This window comes from Dromiciops gliroides, chromosome 2 (genome assembly GCF_019393635.1).
Source record: "Dromiciops gliroides isolate mDroGli1 chromosome 2, mDroGli1.pri, whole genome shotgun sequence".
NCBI lineage: Eukaryota > Metazoa > Chordata > Mammalia > Microbiotheria > Microbiotheriidae > Dromiciops > Dromiciops gliroides.
The window spans coordinates 447,841,979-447,864,436 of NC_057862.1; the positions used below are offsets into that span (position 1 = coordinate 447,841,979).

At 39.8% G+C, this 22,458-nt stretch overlaps 2 protein-coding genes across 5 annotated transcripts; one reads left to right on the forward strand and one right to left on the reverse strand.

The window, feature by feature from the left end:
* Positions 1-216: 216 nt before the first annotated feature.
* On the forward strand, positions 217-6,855 carry ATP5F1E (ATP synthase F1 subunit epsilon). Its single transcript, XM_043986020.1, has 3 exons — positions 217-375; positions 3,391-3,517; positions 6,684-6,855. Exons 1-2 carry the CDS (start codon positions 344-346, stop codon positions 3,512-3,514), a joined length of 156 nt encoding a protein of 51 aa, XP_043841955.1. The 5' UTR covers positions 217-343; the 3' UTR covers positions 3,515-3,517; positions 6,684-6,855.
* Positions 6,856-17,006: 10,151 nt separating this feature from the next.
* On the reverse strand, positions 17,007-22,134 carry TUBB1 (tubulin beta 1 class VI). 4 transcript variants are annotated; one of them, XM_043986421.1, is made up of 4 exons: positions 21,965-22,134; positions 19,312-19,413; positions 18,242-18,377; positions 17,007-18,105 (listed from the first exon to the last, which is right to left on the reverse strand). In XM_043986421.1, exons 1-4 carry the CDS (start codon positions 22,019-22,021, stop codon positions 17,036-17,038), a joined length of 1,365 nt encoding a protein of 454 aa, XP_043842356.1. In that variant the 5' UTR covers positions 22,022-22,134; the 3' UTR covers positions 17,007-17,035. The 4 variants fall into 4 exon arrangements, with proteins under 4 accessions (XP_043842356.1, XP_043842354.1, XP_043842358.1 ...); XM_043986419.1 differs by having other exon boundaries at positions 18,242-18,352; positions 19,305-19,413; XM_043986423.1 differs by lacking the exon at positions 19,312-19,413 and having other exon boundaries at positions 18,242-18,344.
* Positions 22,135-22,458: the final 324 nt, after the last annotated feature.

Sequence of the window (22,458 nt, forward strand, 5' to 3'; positions counted from 1 at the left end):
CCCAGCACTGCGCGGGGAACGATAATAGAGGTGGAAAAAAAGCACGTTAGTTTAAGAAGGAAGAAGCAGCGGTCACAAAAAAGCCCGGCCCAACCACACGTGAGCAGACGTCCGCGCGCAGGGCTTGCAGAACGGAAACTGAGCACTCTGATTGGACGTCGTCTAACCTTCCTATAAGACACCCTTTGCTATTGGTTATTAGGAGAGCGAGTGTAGGCGATGAGAGCGCAGGCAAGAGTGGCAGGCTAGAGGCGGTCTCCGCCTCTTCCCCTTCCGTCTCGTGACCTTCTGGAGCCGGTTGACTTCTCTCTCCTTCGGTCGCTCACTCGTCTTCTCTGCAGCCATGGTGGCCTATTGGAGACAGGCTGGACTCAGGTAGGCCCAGGGGTGGTCTGGACGATTTGCTCTGAGGCTCCGGAGGATGGCTCGGAAGCCGGGTCTCTTCAGATTTCCTCGGCTGGTTTGGGAAGGCGGGGCCTGCCTGAGAGACTGCCCAGCTGGGCCTGGGCCCGGCCGGCAGCCTCCAGCCGCGGCTGACCCCACACCCCCGGGGCACTGGCTGCCCCTGGCCGTGTTCCCCCCTGTCCCCCCTTTCCGGCAGCTTCCCACCCTCTACCATCCTCTATCCACTCTTGCCCTCTTGAGCCCCTGCAAGAAGCCACATCACCCGGACCGCGTCCACTACGGCTTCGTGCGTTGTGATTCAGTTCAACCCAATTAATATTTATCAAATATTTATTGCACTGAATTTGCGATCTCCTCCGGGGTCGCTCGGCTGCAACAACGTTCCATGTCCATTCGAAAAAACAGCTCAGACTGACTCGCACCTACCTATAATAATAGCATTTTAGGTCGGTAAAGCATTTTAGATTGTCAAGCAGTGTTTCATCTTATCCTCGCCACAACCCTGAGGGGTAGGTGAGAGAGATTAAATGACTTGCCCAAGGTCACACAACTAGTATCTGAGGTCTGAGTTAACTCAGGCGTTCCAGAGTACAGGGCCAGAGTGATACCTACTGCACCACTTCGAGGCTTCACTTTGCTAGTGGTCTCTTAAAATGACCCTTTCTCAATCCTTGGCGTTCTGGACGCTCGATCCTATTGGTCATTATTTTCTAAGTCCTATCTGTTGACCTTCAGGGCATCTCCTCTGACGCTTCTACCACCCTGCTGCAGGCCTTTATCACCTTATACTTGGACTATTGGAGTATCCTGCTGACTGGTCTCCCTGCCTCAAGTCTCTTCCCTTCTCCAATCCATCCTCTTTCTGCCGCCAAAGTGATTTTCCTAAAGCATAGGTCTGACTCTGCAGTCTACTCAGTTTACCTCAAATGACTTTTTTTTTTTTGGTGAGGCAATTGGGGTTAAGTGACTTGCCTAGGGTCACACAGCTAGTAAGTGTCAAGTGTCTGAGGCCGGATTTGAACTCAGGTACTCCTGACTCCAGGGCCGGTGCTCTATCCACTGTGCCACCTAGCTGCCCCTCAAATGACTTTCTATCATCTCCAGATCAAGTATAAAGTCCTCTCTTTGACCATCAAGGCCCTTTGTGGCCCACTCCTACCTTTCCGTTTTTCTTATACCTTCCTGCCCCGCGCCCCCATATACTCTGCATTCTAGTCACACTGGCCTTCTTGCTGTTCCTTGAACAAGACACTTCATCTCCAGACATCTGGTCCATCCTTTCTCTCTTTTTCTTTTCTTTCCTTCCTTCCTTCCCTCCCTCAGTGAGGGTTAAATGACTTGCCTAGGGTCACACAGCTAGTGTCAAGTGTCTGAGGCTGGACCTGACTCAGGTCCTCCTGAATCCAGGGCCAGTGCTTTATCTACTGTGCCACCTAGTTGCCCCTTGGACATCTGGTATTTTCACTTGACTGTTCCCTGTGCCTGAAATTCTCCCCTACCTCCTGACTTCCTTCCTATCTCAGCTAAAGTCCTGCAGAAGCCAGGACTTTTAATGATCTTCTTTAATGCTAATGTCTTTCCTCTGTTGATTATTTCTAATTTCTCATGTATATATCTTGTTCGTACATTTTTTTACACATGATGTCCCCCATTCGACTGAGCTCTTTGAGAGTAGAGACTGTCCTTTGCTATTCTTTGTATCCCTAGCTGCTTTTATGTTCCATCTCTTGAACATAGATTGTGTGTATCCTACAAGGATGTGTCTTTTCTTTGTTTTTTGGTGGGGGTTTTTTTGGTGGCCCAATGAGGGTAAAGTGACTTGCCCAGGGTCACACAGCTGGTGTCAAGTGTCTGAGGTTGAATTTGAACTCAGGTCCCCCTGAATCCAGGGCGGGTGCTTGATCCACTGCACCACCTAGCTGCCTCTCAGGGCTGTGTCTTTTCACCTTCTTTTATTCTCCCTTGATGATCTCATCTGATTTCATGGATTCCATTATTTATATTTCTCTATCTTCCATATTTAAATATTTAGTCCTAATCTCTCTTGGATTCCAGTTTAACATCAGCTACTTACTTTTCCTCCTGCATGCCCTATAGGGGTTTCAAATTCAACACATTCAAATGGTAGTTGCTTTTTCTGTATCTAAATAAATTCTTTTCCAATCTTCCCAGCCTCTAAGCTACCACTTTCTCTCCTGACCACAGTATCATCCACTTTTGAGGGATGCTAATCCATCTCCCTGTCCCCATGCAGTTACTGGACCACCACCGTGTTACCTCTTGCCTTGACTACCATAATGACTTCCTAAGTGCTCACTATGTTTCCAGTCTGTCTCTGATTCAGTCTCAGTTGCCAGAATAATCTTTGTAAGGTATAGGTCTGACCATGCCATTCCCCTTCTCAAAAACTTGCTTCTACGATAAAATATACTATCTACAATATAGCTCTTAACTTGCTTTTTCAGTCTTGCTCCTATCATACCTCTTCAAACAAACTGTTCCAAGTAAACTGTTCTTAGCTTTTCCATGAACTCAAAACTTGAAGCATTCTCATCTCTTGACTTTTAGAATCCTGTTCCTCCTACAAGGCAAAGCTCAGGTGGCTCCTTTGAAGTCTAACTCGAGTTCTTAAGCTCTTGAGTTTACCTTGAATTATATTGTGTATATACTGTTCCCCTCCCTCAAAACCCCAGAATGTTAACTGGAGATCAGAGACTTTTTGGTTTTTGTTCACTTAAGAACTTTTCATTTTAATGTAGGATTTGAAACAAGTTTTAATATGATATTGGCGGGAGGGGGGGAGGGATTCTGTATTTCTAATGAAGCCATTGGGATAGCTTGTTAGAAGAGACATTTTCCATTGGTAGTATTTAAAAAAATATATTCAAAAACAGTTTTGAAACAAACATAGCTTCTTTATTTTGCCGATTTGTCCCTATCAATGATTCATAATTTGCCATTGTTCCCACTTTCCTTTTTTTCCAGCTATATCCGATATTCCCAGATTTGTGCAAAAGCAGTAAGAGATGCGCTGAAGACTGAATTCAAAGCAAATGCTGAAAAAGCTTCTGGCAGCAGTGTAAAAATAGTGAAAGTTAAAAAGGAGTAATGTGTAAGTAACTGATTTTTATGGAACTGTTAATATGCTTTTCATAACATGCTTTGAAAATCAGTTTTTAATTTTTTCAGATTTCTTTCTTGTTGGTCTGGGTTGAAGTACGTTTAGAAATTTAATGCCATAATAGCTTAAAGTATGTGAAATAAAGCATAGTGAAATTGGACTTAACTAGGACTGAGAGATAATGGAATCCTTATGCAGGCTGAGTCTTAGGAAAGATACCCTTCCAGATACCCAGCTTCCCAACCTTTGGACTCTCACTCAGTTCTGCCTTCACCCAATGTACCAAGACAGTTGCCCAGTCCTGCTGATTTTTCTTTCACCACTTCACCACATTTCTCAGTTCCTTTAAGTATACCCACATTGCTACCATCTTAATTCAGGCCCTCCCTTCCCCCCCAGATATTTCAGTAACCTCCTAATTGGTCTTCCCCCCTTTTAATACAAATGTTACTCTCCTGCTTAGTGATCTTCAATGGCTTCCTATTGCTCATAGCATCAACTGAACTCTTCTGGTTGACACTTAAAGCCCTTTATGGCCTAGCTCCAATCCACCCCTCTAGGCATAGTATACATTATTCCCTTCAGTTACTCTCTGTTTTAAGCAAACTGACCTTCTTGCTGTTCCCTGCTTTAAAATTTTCAAGGTGTTTTACATACACTTCTCTGATTTGTTCTCCATAATCACTCTGTGAAACAGGTGCCACTACAGTTCTCCCCATTTTATAGATGAGAAAGCAGCTCAAGATGATGGCACTTGCCCATGGTCACAGAGCTGGGAGGTGTCAGAGGTGGGAGTCAAACCCAGGTTTTCTTGGCTTATGTTCCATTGCTACTCAGGAATGCAGTTCAGGAAAGTCAGATCAAAGTATTGGAATCTTGATTTAGCAATCTTTCTGGCACTGAATGATTATAGGATTTTGAAACTTTGTTTATAGGACTTTAATACTTTGTTTTGCTTGTGTGCAGAGGCTGAAGTCTGTATTTTTTCATTTTCAACCTCTAGGTTGCAACAGAAGTTTCATGAGGAAAATATCAGGCATTAGTATTGCTATTTCCTCACATCTCTTTAATGTTTTTTGTACTTTTTTATATAGGGGCTGAAAGTTTTATTCCTCACTGCTGAAATAGGTACATTTATGCTTTGATCAATGAAAAACTTTTCAAGGAATACTTGGTTTTCTTTCTTTCCATTTTTTTTTTTTTTTTTTTTTTTTTGGTGAGGCAATTGGGGTTAAGTGACTTGCCCAGGGTCACACAGCTAGTAAGTGTTAAGTGTCTGAGGCCGAATTTGAACTCAGGTACTCCTGAATCCAGGGCCGGTGCTTTATCCACCGAGCCATCTAGCTGCCCCTACTTGGTTTTCTTAATGTACTTTAATCATCTGTCCATAATTAGATAGTTATATTTGCTCTGAAAAGTAAGGCAATGTGGAGCAATAGAAAGTGTCACAGTAGGGCTCAGGAGAACTGAGTTCTGATCCCAGCTTTTACATGAGTTCTATAGTCTTGGGCAAATTTCTTGACCCGCTTTGAGACTCAGTTTCCTCATCTCTAAAATGGCGATAACAGTATTTGCACTTCCTGCTTCTTTGGATTGTCATAAGTGCCAAATGAAAAAAATCTCTCTCAAGGCTTTCTGTAAACTTTTCATATGCATCTACCTTTAAGATGGTGTCAGTATTCGGATATAAAAATGGCATCCCTGTGTCATAAGACAAGCAAAACAAATGATTAAAGACCTAGGAGTGGGGACTTGAAACAGTTTTTAAACCTCATAATAGAAGCTAATGCAGTGTAACAGATGTTAATCCTTTAACAATTTATTCTTAGGAGTCCAGAGATATAGTGCTTAACTTTCTTTATTTCTTTATTTATGTTTGGTTTTTTTGCAGGGCAGTGGGGATTAAGTGACTTGCCCAGGGTCACACAGCTAGTAAGTGTCAAGTGTCTGAGGCCAGATTTGAACTCAGGTACTCCTGAATCCAGGGCCAGTGCTTTATCCACTGTGCCACCTAGCCGCCCCGTTTTTGGTTTGGTTTGGTTTGGTTTGGTTTTGGTTTGGTTTTTTTTAGTGCTTAACTTTAGATAACTTTACAATATGGGTAACCTGTCTTTAAAAATCACTAGCAAGGCAGCTAGGTGGCACAGTGGATAGAGCACTGGCCCTGCATTCAGGAGGACCTGAGTTCAAATTCGGCTTCAGACACTTAACACTTACTAGCTGTGTGACCCTGGGCAAGTCACTTAACCCCAATTGCCTCACCAAAAAAAAAAAATCACTAACATGTGGGACAGCTAGGTGGCCCGGGATTCAGGAGGACCTGAGTTCAAATGCAGCCTCAAACACTTGACACTCACTAACTTCATGACCCTGGGCAAGTCACTTAACCCTTGTTGTCTCTCCCCACCCCCCAAATCACTAGCATGGGGTAACTAGGTGATTGCTTCAGGGAAAAAAAAAAAGAAATCACTAGTGCTTGGAAGCAGAGGCAATTAGCAGAGCCAGACTTGGAACACAATTCACTTGATTCAGTCTAGTGTCCTTCTCGTTACGTGATAGTGCTATTCCTTTCATTATTTTTTGTTTTAAAGCCATAATTCATCTATGTGAGAGGCAGTGAATAGAGTTTGCCTTGGAGTTAGAAGGACCTGGGTTCAAATCCCATCTCTGACATTTGGGTTATATTAACACAGTGAAGGCATTTAACCTCTTGCTCTAGGTAGCTCTCACACTGTTAAACTTAGGAGCTGGAGCTGACCTGAAGGTTTCCTCATTTAGGAGTACCCTATACTGATAAAATCACAGGTCTGGTTAAAAAACAACAACCTCAAAGCCTTTATCTCTGTTCTAAGTTGTATATGTCAAGACCCCAGCTTTTGAAGATTTATGCCATTTTAGAATAAAAATCATTGACTAGGACAGTTTCACTTCTTCGAGAAAAGTGTCACTTTTTAAACTCAACAGTGCCATCCTGTGGCCAAAATAGATGAGAGATGCTAGTACAGTTAAAAACAGGAAATACAACATTTTCTTAGTGTGTGAATTGAAACAAAAAGTAAAATTTTTTGTGGTTCAAAATATGAAATAAATACCTTAAATTATCAAATTTTTAGGAAAAAATAACTTGCAACTCTTGCTTTCTCTTTTTCTCCTTTAGAATCTGACTAATGCTACGTTTTCAAGGTGAAGCCACAAGCTTCAAGGTGAAGCTTTTCAGTTACATGTTATGGCAGATTGGAAACTGTTTCACTTCGTATTTTGCTACTGAGAGGAAAACACCTGCCTGTGTAGATTGACATGCCAATAAACTGAGACCTGGTTCATTATAACTGATTGTTTTTATTTATAGCCAACTAGCCAGTTTTGTGTATTTCTACAGGATTATGACTAAAGGCATGAGGGTTCCATATAGAATAGAAGTAGTATCTAGAAAAACAAGTTACACAGGCCGGAAAAAAAAAACAAAACAAAATTGGGAAATACCTCAAAATAGAAAATTGAGAAACTATCTGTTGTCACTATAATTGTCCCTTATCTCTATTTCAGAGGGTGTATCACAACTAGAAATTATGCCATATTCTCATCCTTTTACTTAGGAAAGCAGTGCCACTAAGTAGTCTTTCTCAAATGACTGACTGAAGCAGTTGTTCAATACCTATTTATTTAGTGCCCTCAATGTACTTGCTACAGGGGATACAATTAGAAAGAATGCAACAATCCCTATTCACAGTTGAACTTAGCTTCTAATGGGGAGACAAGTACATATTCAGCATAAAAATAAAATATATTCAGTCACAAAATAGTTAAATAAAAGGTAGCTTGGGAGGCCTGACTCTCACAATTAGGGGTTACAGAAAAAACTTCATGCAGAAGATGGTGCCTTCGAGGAAGGGAAGGGCTCTGAAGTGGAGGTAAATCATTTGTATTCAAGGCATGGTGTGGGGACAGAAGTTCAAAGGAAATGAAATGTCTGAGTGAAACACAGTAGGCCAGTTTGGCTGGATTGCAAAGTGTAGGAGAGAGCAATGTCTATTGAGTATAGGAAGTAAAGTTAGGGCCAGGTTGTGTAGAACTTGTGTTTTTGAGGGGCAATGAGGATTAAGTGACTTGCCTAGGGTCACAGCTAGTGTCAAGTGTCTGAGGCTGGATTTGAACTCAGGTCCTCCTGAATCCAGGGCTGGTGCTTTATCCACTATACCACCTAGCTGCCCTTCCTTGTAGAATTTTTAAAGCTAAATAATTCATATTCTAGAGGAATATTATCTAGGAAGCCTGAGGAGTTTCCTGAATAGGGAAATCACATGGTCAGGTTTGTATTTAAGGAAAATTACTTTGGCAGTGAGGCACTTGAGGCAGACACCGATTAGAGGATTGTTGCTATAATCTAGATGAGGTGATAAGGGACCAAGTGGAGAGAAGGGGTCTGATGCAAGAGATGTAAGAGTAGAAATGGAAGGATTTGGCAATTGATTGGATATAAGTGAGAATGAAGGGTCAATGGTAATGCAAAGATTATGAACCTGGGACACTGGAAGGATGGTGGGGGGTCTGCAGTAGAAACAGGGAAATTTGGAAGAGGGAATGGTTTAGGGGGAAAGGTAATGAGTTCAGGTTTAGACATGCCTCCTGGACATCTAGTTTGAAATGTTCTATAGACAATTGTGAGAGACTGGGTAAAGATGACAGTTAAAAAGGGGGGGGGGGCATGTTAACAAAGTGACCAAGAAAAGTATGTATAAAGGAAGAGAGGCAGGAACCCAGAACAGATCCTTGGATAATAACCACAGTTAGGGAGGAGGGGTGATGTGGGTGATGAGCCAGCAAAGAAGACTCAAGAGGGAACAGAAAGGAGGGGATGAACAGGAAGAGTGTAGTGTCATCCAGAAAGGAGTGAGAATCCAATACAGAGATGATGATCAACAGGGTCAAATGTACCAGATGGTTGGAGAAGAGATTACTTGAGATTGTATGCTAAGATAGGACAAACAAGAAGGTTTCAGAAAAACCTGAGACTTCTGTGAACTGAGGGAAATACAGAAGTGAAATGAGCAGAACTAGCAAAAGAATTTGCACTCGATGTAAAAACAGCTTTGAAAAATACAATAACTGATTAACACCATGACCAACCATGATTCCTAAGGACAGGATGAGGAATGTCACCCTTGGCACTCTTGCTTGAAGAGTGACAGATAGAAGATCCAGAATCTTGCTTATGTAGGAATTTTATAGACTAAATTTACAAGTTTTGTTAAGTAGTGAAAAAGAAGATAAATGCTTGTTAATTCACAAAAATAAAAAAGATCATTGATAACTAGGGAGAGAGTAGTCTCTTTGGAATGAAACCAAAAGCTAGATTTTAGAGGGTTAAGGAGAGAGGAGAGGGAAATGAACACAGTAAAAATAGATAATTTTTTCAAGGAGCTGAACTGAAAGAGTTATGGGTTGACAGCTTTAAGGATACATCATCTTGGTATATGTTTTTTTAAGGATGGAGGAGATGGATGCGTTTCAAGTCAGAAGGAAACAGTTGATTTGAAAGGGGAAATGAGTGAGAATGCAATCTGTTGGAATGGGATCAAGTGCACATGTAGAGAGGTGAACTTTGACAAAGAGATGGGCTCTAGTCAGGGCCCCGGAAAAGAAAGGGAGAGAGGAAGATAATGTCAGTAGTGATAATTTTGTCCTAAATTAACATGGACATTTATGATATTTTATACTTTTTTAAACTGAAATGAAGCCTTTTTACCCTTATGATGATATAGATGGTATCTGAGATAAACTGCAAGCAATTATCTTTAGTAATGTTTGGTGATTTGGCTGAGCTGAAACCAAGCGCCAGGATTCCTGGCCGCCATTTCTGGGCTTTGATAATTCAACCACGGTTTGACAGTTTGATGCTGGTGAATAAATAGAGCAGAAGTGTTAGTTTTCTTTGTAATAAGGAAACATGATGGAATAAAACATGACTTTTATTTATTTTTTTTTTTGCGGGGCAATGGGGTCACACAGCTAATAAGTGTCAAGTGTCTGAGGCCGGATTTTAACTCAGGAACTCCTGAATCCAGGGCCGGTGCTTTATCCACTGCGCCACCTAGCTGCCCCCATGACTTTTAAACGCTGTTTTTGAGATACATAAATATAATTATACTTATATACATAAATATAATTTTCCAGTGCTAAGCACTGGAGATACACAACAACCAAACCCTGCCCTCAAGGAGTTTACAATCTAATGAAAAAAACAAACATGCTAACAACTATGTACAAAAGACAGAGTTGTGTATATAGATATACACACAACATATATGTGTATGATAAATTAGGTACTTTGTTGGATAAATAAATTGTATATCAGAGGGAATGCACTAAGGAGGCTAGGAAAGGCTTCTTGCAGAAGGTGGAATTTTAGCTGGGATTTGAAGGCAGCCAAGAACAGAGATGAGGGAGAGAACTGAGGGAATTTGAGACTAAGTGAGGGTTTTTTTTAACATGAAAAAGAAGACTTAGTTCATGTCCCTTGCCTTACACATAAGGAAATTGGGACCAGAGATGTTCAGTGACTTGTTCAAAGTCATACAGGTAAGTAACAGAAACAAAATTCAACCAAGCTAATTCTTGTTTATGTCCTACCTTTGAGTTTCTTCATTCTGTAAAATGGGATTAATAATCTCCGTTACCCCATTTAGTTGTTTTGAGGACCGAATGAGATAATAAATCACACAAGATTTGAGTCAAAGACTTTGAAGGCAGAAGGGATCCCAGTTTACCTGGAGGGATTTTCTTACATCTTTGCTCATGGTCCCTAGGAAACCCTGTCATAGAAATCCCCAGCATACTGAGAATTTTTTCCCCACTTAAAATCTGACAGTTCACATTAATTTGAGCATTCAACTTCTTCCACCAAATAGTCTGAAATGCTGTTGGTTCCTCTCCCCTGCTTTCTTCCCCTTATCTGCTCCTTCTTCCCTTTTGCTCCCAGATGTGACTCTCAACAGAGAAAGACTGAGTCCATGCTTTCACTACCAGAATTGTGACTTTGAAGGAGCTTAAACCCCAAGCTATACTTACAAGTGGGGAGGGGGGAAGGAAGGAGGGGAATGGCAAAAATTAGAAATGAAAGGATGCCTACAGCTTCCTGTTACTTAAAGCAAAGGGCCCTCTCACACAGCTGTTAGACTGGCAAGGCAAGGCCGAAATACTCTTTGTTGGTTATCTACATAAAGAAAAGTTGCATGTAAAATTTGTTGCTTGTTTATTCTCTGTTCTATCCATTTATTCCAATCTCCTTATTTTATAGATGGGGCCCATTGAAGTTTGATTGACTTTCCCAAAGTCATATTGGCCTTTAGTGACAGCAAGTACTAGAAACCAGGACTCCTGACTTCTCAACCAGTGTTTTTCCTATTTTATTGTGTTACTTTCCTGAAGAGGAGAATGATATATTTTGAAATGCTTTTTTAGAAAAGGTTGTAATCCACGTCAGCTCCTTCTCTTTCTTTCTTTCTTTCTTTCTTTCTTTCTTTCTTTCTTTCTTTCTTTCTTTCTTTCTTTCTTTCTTTCTTTCCTTCTTTCTTTCCTTCTTTCTTTTCTGCAGGGCAATGAGGGTTAAGTGACTTGCGTAGGGTCACATAGCTAGTAAGTGTCAAGTGTTTGAGGTTGGATTTGAACTCAGGTATTCCTGAATCCAGGGCTGGTGCTTTATCCACAGCACCACCTAGCTGCCCCCCAGCTCCTCACTAGACCTCTTCCCTCCAGTAACGATTGGAATGACGCCACCTGCTGGAGACTTACTGTAGAAGAGCTCCGCCATGAGATGAAGGCCTCTGAGGGCAAGCCATGTGGTCAAGGTCCTTTGTGTCAGGAAGTGACATTTGCTCATGGGTCCTGTCTATCAAGGCTACCAGCCAATCAACTTGAGGAGCCTCCCATTTCTGGGAGGAAGACACGAAGTAGGAAGCAGAAGCTGGTGGAGGGGTGCTGTCTCTTTTGGTTCCTGACCTCGACACTGTGGGTTGGATGATAGGGTCTCTTAGAAATAGTTAGATTTTTACTTTTCTCTCTGATCCTAATGCTCTTTAATAAATACTTAAACATTTAAATACTCTTGCTAAAGCTTATAATTTATTGGTGACCACTCATTAGATTTTAGATAGTATAGCTAGAATTTTAGCCCCTTACACTCCCCAAGAAATTATTCTGCATATATTTTGTATCTGTGTACATATGTTCATGTTTTCCCCCAAAAGAATAATAACAAATAATAATAATAATTAACATTTATCTAGAACTATGTGCCAGGCGTGGTGCTAAGGGCTTAACAAATATTGTCTCATTTGATTCTCACAACAACCTTGGGAGGTAGGTGCTATTATTATCTCCATTTTAAAGATGAGGAAACTGAGGCAGAGGTCAAGAGACTTACCAGGGCCACACAGCTATAAAGTGTCTGAGGCTTGGTTTGATCAGGTCTTTCTGACTTCAGGCACAGGGATCCATAGGCCAACAAGCTGAGCTGCAGGCTTCTCAAAAAAAGAACTATTATACTTTGTCTTTTATTTTCCCATTGCCTGGCACTATTAAGTGCTTAGTAAGTCTGTTTTGATTGAATCCTTAAAAGTACTTTTCTTCAAAAGAGTCTTTTTTGGTTAAATCAACAAGTGCTTATTAAAAACCAACTAGGGGGCAGCCAGGTGGTACAGTGGATAGAGCACTGGCCCTGGATTCAGGAGTACCTGAGTTCAAATCCGGCCTCAGACACTTAACACTTAGTAGCTGTGTGACCCTGGGCAAGTCACTTAACCCCAGTTGCCTCACTTAAAAAAAAACTAGGTGCTAATCAGGATCAGAAACATAAACAACCCTTGCCCTTAAGGAACTTAAAGTGTCTGGTTGGGGGGGGAGGGGAGGGAAGGGAGGAGGATGATGAGTAGAATTTGCACATATGTAGGCACCAAGAAAAAGAGTATTGGGGCAGGTGGTTGCACCTGTACTTGAGGATTGGGAAAGGAGTTGGCCCTTCACCTCCTCAGAGGAAGAAAACTTAAGAGTTGGGGGTGAGCTGAGCAGGAAATGAATGCAAGGCCTGGGGCCAACCAGTGCAAAGGCGCAAAATCAAAAATGGAGTATTGTGCAAGCAGAATGTCAGAAAGCCAATGTGGCTGGACCTGAATGTGCAGGAAGGGAGGTAATGTATAATTAAGCTGGAGCTAGTTATAAAGGGCTTTAATGCCAGAGTTGATCCAGAGTAGCAGTTCTTAGTTCTTAGAACCTCTGATCCAGAAGCAAAAAAAAAACCAAAAAAACTTCTTGAAGTTTTTTGGATCAAGATGATGTTTATTTTGGGGGGTTGGTATTAAAAATTCTAGTACAGGGGCAGCTAGATGGCGCAGTGAATAGAGCACTGGCCCTGGAGTCAGGAGTACCTGAGTTCAAATTCGGTCTCAGACACTTAATACTTACTAGCTGTGTGACCCTGGGCAAGTCACTTAACCCCAATTGCCTCACTAAAAAAAAAAAATTCTAGTACTGGTTTTGTCATTTACTAGCTGAGTGAACTAAGGCAAATTTACAGTCTTTCTGGGTGTATTTCTTCCTCTGTATAATAAAAGTGTTTAATTAAATGATCTTTTTGGCTCTAAATTCTACAATACTACCTCACACACCTTTAGGTCATCTTAGAAATGTAGAAGGAACAATTTTCCAAACTAAGAAGAAAAATGTTCAGTTTAAAATTTGTTTTCCTTTTAAACCTATTGCTATAACATAAAGTAGGAAAGTGACTTATTCTGGAGTATTTTTGAATATTCAAATGAAGAATCAGTTTGAATGACAGGGTTTAGAAAACAGGAGTTTTGGGGGTGGCTAGGTGGCACAGTGGATAAAGCACCGGCCCTGGATTCAGGAGGACCTGAGTTCAAATCCAGCCTCAGACACTTGACACTTACTAGCTGTGTGACCCTGGGCAAGTCACTTAACCCCCATTGCCCCGCAAAAAGAAAAAAGGAGTTTTATATATACTTTTTAAAATATACTTTTAATTATTTAAAAGAAAATAAATGAACGTAAATCATTTAAATTTTTTATTTCCTTTTACTTTTATTCTTGTTCATAGACACAAATACAACAATTTTAAGTCAGCAAAAATACTTTTAATATATTCATATAGTTCCATGTTGATAATAGCTGGCATTTATATCACACTTTGAGGTTTCAAAGAATTATACTCACTTTCTCCATTGATACAACAACTTATAGATACCCTAGGTAGTATACTAATTTTTCAGATGAGGTCACACAGCTCTTAAAGTCTAGAAGGACATTTGAATTCAGGTCTCTCCAGACTTGAAATGCAACATTCTACTACACAACACATAGCTAGTTGCTTCTTCATCTTTTGCTTCGAAAGTTCTCAAGCACGTGTATAATTTTTCAATAAAATCAAACTTATCTTTAAGGTATAAGGAATGAGCCCACCCTAACAGCTATATGTTAACAGGTTCTCACTAAATTCTACCATTGTTTCCTCTTGACTTCCCTGTTGCTATTAATAACTGCTCTTTTCTTAGTCACCCGTGCTTAGTCATCTTTTACCCCTTTCCCGTCTAACCCATTGGAAGTACTATTAATTCTACAAAACTCATGCTTTCTATCCAATCCAGTCATCCCACAAACCCTATCATACATCTCACCCAGACGTTCACTCCAATCATCTTGCCACCCATATCACGTTCTGGGAACCATAATCAGATAAATATAATTGCACAGGGAAAGGGGGTATTAATGGACTGCCCTACTGCTTCATTCAATATTTCTGTGCATCCCCAGGCCAAAGCACCCTCCCTGAACAAATCTTTCCTGTAAGTTTTGTGTCCCTGTAAATAAGCTCTTTGAAGGCAGGGGCCACCTTACTCTTGTATTTGTATACCTAACATGCTACACGGTGCTTGACACACGGTGAATGTTAAATAATTGCTTTTCATCCCAGCTTGTCCATTTTTATCCTTTCAGTTTAGACTATCAGCCATATCTATGTCCTCCTTACCTCTTGTCTGGACTATAATATAGCTTCCTAAGCAGATTTACTGACTCTAGGCCCTTTCCACCTAGACCCATCCTTAACTATTACTGCCATTTTATTCCTTATGTTCACCCTCTGAGGCTAAAGAGTCTCCACAACTCCCCATCATATGCCTCGTCAATGAACTCCTTACCTTGCTACACAAAGTCCCCTAAAATGTGACATTAACTTCTCTTTTCATCCTTATCTTAGTACTTTACTTCATCTATTATGACCCAACCAAACTTGACAATTTTAAACATATTCTAAGGGATTGGTTTTTTATGCCTCTGCTTCTGCTGTTCCCTATGCCAATGCCTGAAATTTCCTTGACTCCCTCCCCCCACCTTTTCTTTCTTCTCACCCTAATATCCACCTCCTATCCATTCTTCAATGTTCAGGTCAGATTCTACCTTCTCCATAAAGCTTTTCCTAACCCTGACAGAACATGTCACCTTTTCCTCTTCTGAACGTTGTACATAAGCACATTGTACATCCCTTAGACATTTTTAATAATACATTTGGCACCAATTACTTTTATACATTTGAAGTTCACTATTAGATTGTGAGATTTTGAGGGTAAGGGACTTTGTCTAATTTATTTTTTTTTATCTCCCTTAGTTTCTAACAATAATCTGGACGGTGAATCCTTTAATTTATTGAATTTAATTCGATGTTTCCTCTACATTGTGTCTACAATGTTTCCTCTACAAATAGAAAATGATTTAAAGTCACTAGATTTGAGGGGCAGCTAGGTGGCACAGTGGATAAAGCACCAGCCCTGGATTCAGGAGGACTTGAGTTCAAATCTGGCCTCAGACACTTACTAGCTGTGTGACCCTCGGCAAGTCACTTAACCCTCATTTCCCTGCCAAAAAAAGGGAAAAAAAATAAAGTCACTAGATTTGACTTCTGTAAATACTGATGATATTAGTAATGCTGATGGTCAGTCTTACTTGCTTGGCAAGCTTTTTCGTGACTTCCTTTGCCTTGGTGTTACCATGGTGTCTTATTTTAGAAAAACAACAAAAAAAAACCATTTTTGTCAGATTGCACCACTCACTCACCCCTCTACTTCCTGCTGTTCCTATATTTATTCTAGACAATTACAAAAGCAAATCATACATTTTCAGTGTAAGAAAGATTAGAGAGTCTTTTTTTAAAAATCATCAGCTGTCCATGAATCAAGTAGCATAATTAAGTGGTAATGTTGAAAAACTTATGGTCTTTATAGTATGGAAAGGAGTGGTTGTTGCAGTTGTCTTTGGAAGAGACAGCTAAATGTAATTAAAAGGTTTTAAGTTACCTGATTTTGCTCTAGTGGATTTAGTCCTATTATAATATGAGCAGATTAAAACTGTGTTATAGTTAAAAGTATCTCAGACTGCTGCCATTTGTGGCAATCTCGGCAATTAAGTGTAAAGGTTCCCTAATGAGAGATTATGTTTTCAGCTCCTGAGAAGTACATTATAATGTTAGGCAATTGCTTAATTCCTAAATTTCAGTAGTTGCTACATTTGTGTGTGTCTGTAGATTTATTTCCTTTTTCTAAAGTCAAACTGATTGCAAAACATTTTCTGAGTATAAATAAAAGTAGATCAAGAATTTTTTTAAAATGCATGGAGCATTCTAATGAATCTACTCTATCATGACCAAAATATTTTTTAAAAATCTAAAAACTACTTAGTAATCTAAGACTATTTAAATGCCTTGAAGGGGGCTACCTGTGCTTTAGAGGTAGTCTTTTTATTTTCTCAAATTTTTTTTCAGCCAGCACACATGATTTTTACAAATCAGATTTACCAATAGTGTCCATTTAAATACACTTTCAATACATATTTACTTAATTGTAATGAAACCTAACAATTAGGTTGTCTTATTTCCTTTGAGGTTTCAGGTAGTCATCAGAAAGGTAAAAAAAGACAAAGCTGAGTTAGCAGAAGGTTCAAGGTAGACTACCTCAGGGTGAACAGCAAGAATCCCAATACACCTCTTGTAGATTAGAATTTATATCCCCAAAGAATTTTGGAGTTGATACAAACTGCAATGATTCCCTGCCAGACTCTGGTCTGGCCCCCACCCCCAGCCCCACTGCTGCCTAACACAGCACATTGTATATAGTAGGCATTTGGTAAATATTAAAAGAATAGTTATAATGTTTATCAACAAATTTACCATATTAATTTGTAGTTAAACTATAAGCTCCTAGATGCGGTAAATGCTAGTGCTAGGAATTCAATGCCTTAGTCTATTTGTTTTCCATCTTCATTCCCCACCCCACCTCAACCCCCATCAAAGAAAAGAATAATTGATGTCCTTTCTTCACTATATTTGGAACACAAAGCAAAAAGGATTTTTTAAAATAACAAAAATTATGCTAAGCAAAATTCTTTATTATATCTTTGATATAGTGGTTACCTCACATTTAAGCATTTTTTCTCTTATTCCACTGTTTACTGTTCTTCTGGTTCTATCTCAACTTCCTCTGCCTCTTCATGCTTCTCCAGGATTGCTTTGGCATCTTGGTATTGTTGATATTCTGATACCAAGTCATGGATGTTACCTTCTGCTTCTCCAAATTCACTTATATCCATCCCTTCACCAGTGTACCAGTGGACAAAAGCCTTCCTTTTGAACATAGCTGAGAACTGCTCAGAAACCCTGATAAATAGCTCCTGAATTGCAGTGTTATTCCCTATAAAGGTGGCAGCCATGTTTAGCCCCCGTGGTGGGATGTCACACACAGCGACCTTGACATTGTTGGGAATCCACTCCACAAAATAACCGCTATTTCTGGTCTGTATCATGAGCAACTGCTCGTCCACTTCCTTGGTGGACATCTTGCCTCGAAAAATACAGGCTACGGTTAAGTAGCGGCCATGGCGAGGGTCACAGGCAGCCATCATGTTGCGGGCATCAAACATCTGCTGGGTGAGCTCAGAGACTGAGAGAGCTCTGTACTGCTGACTGCCACGGGCAGTCAATGGGGCAAAGCCAGGCATAAAAAAGTGGAGCCGGGGGAAGGGAACCATGTTCACCGCCAGCTTTCTCAGGTCAGCGTTAAGTTGACCAGGAAAGCGGAGGGACGTGGTGATCCCACTCATTGTCAAGGACACCAAGTGGTTGAGGTCACCGTAGGTGGGAGTTGTCAACTTCAGGGTTCTGAAGCATATATCATAGAGAGCTTCATTATCGATACAGAAGCATGCGTCAGTGTTCTCAATGAGCTGGTGTATGGAAAGAACAGCATTATACGGCTCTACAACTGTGTCGGAGACTTTAGGGGAAGGCATGATACTAAAGGAATTCAAAATCCGGTCTGGATATTCTTCTCTGATCTTATTCATCAGGAGAGTACCCATCCCGGATCCAGTCCCTCCCCCCAGCGAGTGGACAAGCTGAAAACCCTGGAGGCAGTCACAGCTCTCACTCTCATTCCTGACCACATCCATCACATTTTCAATCAGTTCAGCTCCTTCAGTATAATGTCCCTTTGCCCAATTGTTGCCAGCTCCCGAATTACCTGCAGCAAAAGAAATTTTCAGAGTTACTACGCCCAAGATAGGCATAAGAAAATTCAAGTGAAAAGAAGATGGCAGTATTATTAAGCATTCGGGGACATTTACATTTATTCTAGTCTACGCCTTGGCAACACCTACCATGAACAAAACTGTCAGGTTGAAAGAGGGATCCTAATCGGCTAGACCGAATGCTATCCATGGTACCAGGTTCCAGATCCACTAAGACAGCTCGGGGCACGTACTTTTTAGCTGGTTTGGAAAGAGAAAAACAGTTCTAAAGGTTATTGTTTTTGTTAGCTTAGATCCATTTGATGTTTATGTAGATAACCAATCAACAAGCATTTAGTAAACCCCTACTCTGTGTCATGAATGATGCTAAGCCCTGAGGATACCAAAGGGGGGGAAAAAGACAAAACTAATCCCTGCCCTTGAGTTTAGTCTACTTGGGATCACAGGACTCCAGAAAACTATATAGGAAGAGATTTCAGAGTCATCCCTATTATTCTTTTCTATAAAACAAAATTGCTTAAAATCTCTAAAATGGTATGTCATTTCATCAGTGTGGGAACTCCATCATCAAGGCAGATCCCAACCAGATTCTAACTTGGTACATAAGTCTTGTCTTAGACGCTTAAAAATCAGAGAAGACTGGCCCAGTGCTCTATAGCTAGTAAAGTAAGCATCAGAGGTGCCATTTTAATTAGGTCAAGACCTTTGGACTCCAAATCTAGTAGTTTTTGTTTTACATACAACACTGCCTCTCTACCAAAAATTATCATTTTCCAATGATTTCCTTTTCCATTCTCTAGCATTTCCAATTCAGGGGATATGATTACCTCTTCATGGAAAACTTTCTAATATTTAACCAATTCATAAAAAAGTGACAGTGCTCAAATATCTTAAGCATACTTTTGGGCTTTGTCTCCAATTGAACAAACATTTATTAAGTGCCTACTATATGCAAGGTAGTTTCAGATACTTCTCTCCCAGTCCTTCCTATGGGCTTGGGATTTGGTTTTATTGTTTTGGAAATCTGCCTGCCTAGCCATTGTTAACACTTAATAAGTGCTTGTCAATTGATTGACTTGTCATTTAGGTATCCTTTGAGTTTATACTGTAGCATGTTTGCTTTTTCCTTTATCTGCCTTTGCCTGACCCCTGGGAGGAAGGAGGTTAGTGGAAATGAATGGCAGTAGCATACCATAGGCTTCATTGTAGTAAACATTGATTCTCTCAAGCTGCAGGGCTGAGTCTCCATGGTAGCTCCCAGTGGCATCAATCCCATGCTCATCACCAATCACTTCCCAGAACTGAAAGAAGAAAGATGATAGATGCACTCATGACTCCAAAGTATTTCACATTATTCTCCCTACCCCCATCCCATATGCTCCAGGTTCATCCCATTTGTCCTAATTATGTTTCCCAGAGCACAACATTCCATCTTCATCCTCTTGGCCTTTGCATAGGCTTCCCTCTGTTCCTGGACTATCCTTCCTCCCTGATCTTTACATGTTGAAGCCCTTGCTCTCTTATAGTGTATTAAGGCTCAAAGGAACCTTAAAGATCATCTAATCCCTGGCTTCTTAAAATGTGGGTTACAACCCCATATGGGGTCAAGTAACTGAATGTGGGGGTTGCAAAAAATTTGGCAGCAGAAAAAGGTTATGCATACCTATTTTATATACCTATACCTGGCGTTGCATAAAAATTTCTCAGGCCCTGATCTAGCCCAATGCCTTTCTTTCTTTCTTTATTCCTTTCTTCCTTCCTTCCTTTCTTTCTTTCTCTATCTATTTTTTTAGTCATCCATTCATTCATTTATTCATCCATTCCTCTATTTACTTGTCCATCTACTCATTTATTTATACATTTATCTATTTATTTTTTATTTTATTTTTCTCAATTACATATAAAGATAATTTTTGAGTTCCAAATTTTTCTCCCACCATCTCTTTGTTGATATTGTGTACAATGTTCTCTCGGTTCTTCTCATTTCACTCAGCATCAATTCAGGTAAGTCTTTCCAGGTTTTCTGAAATCCATCTGCTTATCATTTCTTATAGCACAGTAGTGTTCCATTATATTCATATACCACAACTTGTCTAGCCATTCCTCCATTGATGGGCATCCCCTCAATTTCCAATTCTTTGCTACCACAAAAAAGCAGCTATAAATATTTTTGTACATGTGGGTCTTTTTTCCTTTTTTATGATCTCTTTGGGATATAGACCTAGTAGTGGTATTGAAGGATCAATGCGTATGCACATGCACAAAGGGCATGGTTCCAAATTGTTCTCCAGAATGGTTGGATCAGTTCACAGCTCCACCAATAGTGCATTAGTGTTCCAATTTTCCCACATTTTCTCCAACATTTATCATTTTCCTTTTTTGTCATATTAGCCAATTGAATTGGTGTGAGGTAGTCCCTACGAGTAGTTTTAATTTGCATTTCTCTAATCAGTAGTGATTGAGAACATTTTTTCATATGGCTGTAGTTTTAATTTCATCATCTGAAAATTGCCTGTTCATATCCTTTGACCATTTCTCATTTGGGGAATGACTTGTATTTTTATATATTTAATTCAATTCTCTATATATTTTGGATATGAGGCCTTTATCCAAAGCACTGTAAAAATTGTTTCCCAGTTTTCTGCTTTCCTTCTAATCTTGTTTGCATTGGTTTTGTTTGTGCCAGTGACCATTTAAAAAAAAGTAGGTGAAGAAACTAAGGTCAGTGGAAGTTAATTCATTTGTTCAAAGTCACATAGCTACAAAGTGATAGAACATTGGTGGTTTTCTGATTCCAAATCTATGCTCTTTCCAAAATAACAATAATTCTAATTATAAAGCTGTATTTTTGATAAGATATCAAGTTATCATACTGTTCCTTGGAGAAGGCTAAAAAGGAGTATGAATTATATAAGTACCACAAAATAAATGTGCATTTACCCTTTTTTAATAGAATCAAAATAATACCCATTCTTTAGTGCACTGACCATTAGACCACAGTGCTGCTCTAGAAAAAGAAACAAGGCCATATCTAGAGCTTCCACTCCCTTGTGGTCCTCTGTCCCCTTATCTTTGAACCTCAGAACTGTGAGGTTAAGGCAGCCCCACCCGCCTGTGTCTGTATTTTAGTGTTAAATGTCCTATGAGTCGGCCCTATAATTCAGACTTTTATTAACAGGAAAATTCTTTGCTCCATTTTTAAAGTGCACTTGGCTCAAAGGGTCACAGAAATAAAAAGCAAACCTTCAAATATTCTGTGCTCAAATCACTTAAGTAAAAACAAAAATGAATGTACCAGGTGGTACTCATTAGAATCAGCCATCTTAAAATGTAACATTTGACATTTGAGCCTGTTTTTTTGGTGCTGAATATTAGTAAACTAAATAGAAAAAATATTGGTGAAATTTGTTAGGAGAAAAAGAATGAAAATTGTCTTCCAAAATCTACTACAGTAAAACACTAATTCAGGTATTGTTCAGCAAAATTTGTGTTTCAGATTGGCATACTTTCTCCACCAACTTTCAGAAACTGATTTTGAGATAAATTACTTTTCAAATGTGAGAAAAAAAACTATACTACCTGTTGAGGCATCAATATAACAGAAGGTTTAATATAAAATGTATTGTATCATGTATGTGCATGTTACACAAATTTAGGCACAAATTAAATTAGCCTAATTGTCAAGCTTTTTTTTTTTTTAACCCAGTCTTACATTTTTTCTTTTTTTCACATCCTGGATATGTTCCTAACTGGCCTAATCAGTAAATATTATGCAGCAGTGCTGGGCTCACATTCTTTGCATACTATTCATCAATCATAGAAAGAGAGTATACATAATCAAACTCAACTTACCTTGGATCCGATCTGGTTCCCACATTGGCCAATCTGAATATGTACAATTTCACGCATGTTTGGGTTTTTTTGGTCTTGTACCAAAGTTATGAGATTCTAATGAAATCTACAAATTCCGGGAGAACTACTCTTCCCAAACTCATCTGTCAGAAGCAACGAGAGTCATTTCCAATGAGTGTTTTGTAGTGACCAAACTAGCCTTCCAAAACTAGCACCAAGGGTGTGACCAGTTCCGAATCCCCCTCAACCCCCCTCCTTTTCTGCCTATCTTTCTTTGAGAAGGGGGTGTTTTTTCCTTTTCTGTTGCTTACTGTTACACTCAATATTGTCCAGTCATTTCCCAGTCTAAAGCAAAATGCTTCGATGTATACCATTACTTGCATCAGTACTGGTAGTTGTATGGAGGCCATAGCTGTTTTGAAGCATTGATGTTGGGTTTTATCTCCCAGACTACAATTTGAAGGATGCTTACTGATGTGGTATGAAATTATTGT